Raw genomic sequence first — 2,251 nt, 5'->3', positions numbered from 1 at the left:
TAAGTTTTCAACTTTTATTCAATCTAAAAAAAAAAACCACATGGTAAAAATCACATTTGCAATAGGTGTGGATCTAGATATCTATCAATAACACATGGAATTTGCATAACATAAATGGTATAATACAGTTCACATTACATTTACTATGTTGGGATAGTTAAAATTGTTGCAATAATAGATTAATTGTTGCATTTTAATTGAGCGCTGGAGGGGTTTCAGATTTCTGATATTTTGAATTTGATTAACCAAAATAAGATCATTAATTCTGACCACCATTGTTTCAGGAGAATGGATCAGCCAAACGCATGTGGCAGCAGTGAACATCCACCGAAAGCTGAATCCAACCTTGGGTGCGATGATGCCAATGTTCTGCAAGACACTTCTGGGGATGTTTGTACTATCGGCTTGCACACGGAACAGAGTCTGGAGCTGCCCTTGCACCCTTTAAACTGTGAATCCTGTGGGGTTTCACACCAGGAAAATGAAGGCGTAACTCTAGAACAGGCTGCTTCAGTTGAAGGAGGACTAGAGCAGAACTGCGAGTTGGGAGGTCTAGCAGAACCTTCTTGTACAGGTGATTCTAATGGGAGAAGTGGTGGCCCACCGCCTACCTGGCTGAACTCCGATGGAGACAATGGTAAAACTAATGCTGTGGCTGAAGAGCTGTTAGGAGATGGAGTAACCGCTGACTGCTGCAACATCCAATGTGCCCTATTGTTATCCAGGGCTACTGATGATTATGAAGAGGCAGCCGCCATGCTACCTCTGACCTCAATGGAAACCATGATGGCTGGTAACCCTACAGAACCTGGCAGTGAGGGCCAGCAGAGACCTCACGTTTTAGAGAGAAGCCCCCCCGCATCCTGCAAGTTTCCCTCTGAAACTAATGAAGTAATGGAAATTGTCAAAGAGAATGAACAGGCTGAGGAGCCCCAGGCGTGCAGCTCTCTGCTAGTAGATGAGGATTATACAGAGGATGAGTGTCCCATATGTATTGAGCTGTATGATGCGGATCACCATAAGCAGTCCTTGCTCAGCTGCAATCACGCCTGCTGTGACAGCTGTGTCAAAGCCATCATGAAAAAAGCCAACCAGGCGGACCTGATCAGGTGCCCCATCTGTCGTCAGAAGACCCCGATGCTGCAGGACCAAACGATGGACACGAGAGGCCCCCAACGTCAGCAGGAGGCCGAACCCGTCAGGGGACCGGGTCTATGCGGCGCTTTGGAGTACAGATTCCAGCAGCGATTCCGGACGACGCGTATATTTGCTTGCTGCTTCCGCTACCCAGTCTGCCTCATTGACGGCCTGGCCAGGCTGCGGGCGCGCTGCCGCTGCCTCTACCTCTGCGCATTGGCTGTCTTCTACTTGTTGGAGAAGCTGTGTCTCCTGCTACTCTTGTTGCCTGTAGTGCTGCTGGTCTTCTATGTAGTGAATAGCAAAAGGCGCTAGATTAATAGGGGATATTGCTGTGTAACAAGACTGCGCAGTAAATGTTACAATTACAGCCGTATTCACAATGATACATCTTTATTCAGAAATAGATTGCACATTGCATGCTCATTTGCATATGTGAAAATGGTGCTAACTTGGTTTTAATGGCAACGATACAAATTTGTTTTTAACTACTATAAATCTGTGTTAATTGGCAGTATTAGTGGGGATGGGGGAGGGAAATATCACTTTAATAATTTTTGTTTTTTTTTAATATAATTTTTTTTTCTTGTCTTTGGATTCCTTGCAAAAGCCTCTGGCAGAGAATGATTAAATCCCTTTTGATCTCTGACGCTACCAATGCATTGCAAGGAACGGCTTCAGGGACCAACTGGGTTCACATGCACATTATATATACACCCTACAAATAAAACACGCATCATAACATCTATATGTTTTTTAAATATCACAATCTAATCTTTGCTATTAGCACATCTGCACTAGGTTTTTTTTTTTTTTTTTTTTTCCCCCCATAAAATTTCAGTCCCATGTGCTGTGGGATGTTTTTGTGCTACTCGTTTTAAATATTGCCTTTTAGTAGTCCAGGTGGCCCCAAAGTATTTTTGTTGGGACTTTTACTATTGGCTGCCTTTGTTACTTTTTATAAATAAAATGCATGATCTCACTAAAGGATTCGTGTCTTGTTTACGTGTGAAAGGATTACATCTCCCAATGACTAGTAGTATGTACTGTACAGTGCAATTTGTTCTTGTGATTATTGGAGTCAGACTTATGGCATTCAATCTGTTTAAAATGT

At 43.1% G+C, this 2,251-nt stretch overlaps 1 protein-coding gene across 1 annotated transcript; it reads left to right on the top strand.

Moving 5' to 3' along the window:
• The first annotated feature begins 288 nt into the window (after positions 1-288).
• On the top strand, positions 289-1,597 carry LOC142472402 (ring finger protein-like). The gene has a single exon (XM_075579503.1). It carries the CDS (start codon positions 289-291, stop codon positions 1,450-1,452), a length of 1,164 nt encoding a protein of 387 aa, XP_075435618.1. The 3' UTR covers positions 1,453-1,597.
• The last annotated feature ends 654 nt before the right edge of the window (positions 1,598-2,251 follow it).

The sequence above is a fragment of the Ascaphus truei genome, chromosome 21, assembly GCF_040206685.1.
Source record: "Ascaphus truei isolate aAscTru1 chromosome 21, aAscTru1.hap1, whole genome shotgun sequence".
NCBI lineage: Eukaryota > Metazoa > Chordata > Amphibia > Anura > Ascaphidae > Ascaphus > Ascaphus truei.
Note: the sequence above shows the minus strand (reverse complement) of the source record. Positions and strands in the feature narration are given on the sequence as shown.

Excerpts from the sequence above, each read along its gene's own strand:
- LOC142472402 (XM_075579503.1), top strand. The coding sequence starts at position 289 with ATGGATCAGCCAAACGCATGTGGCAGCAGTGAACATCCACCGAAAGCT.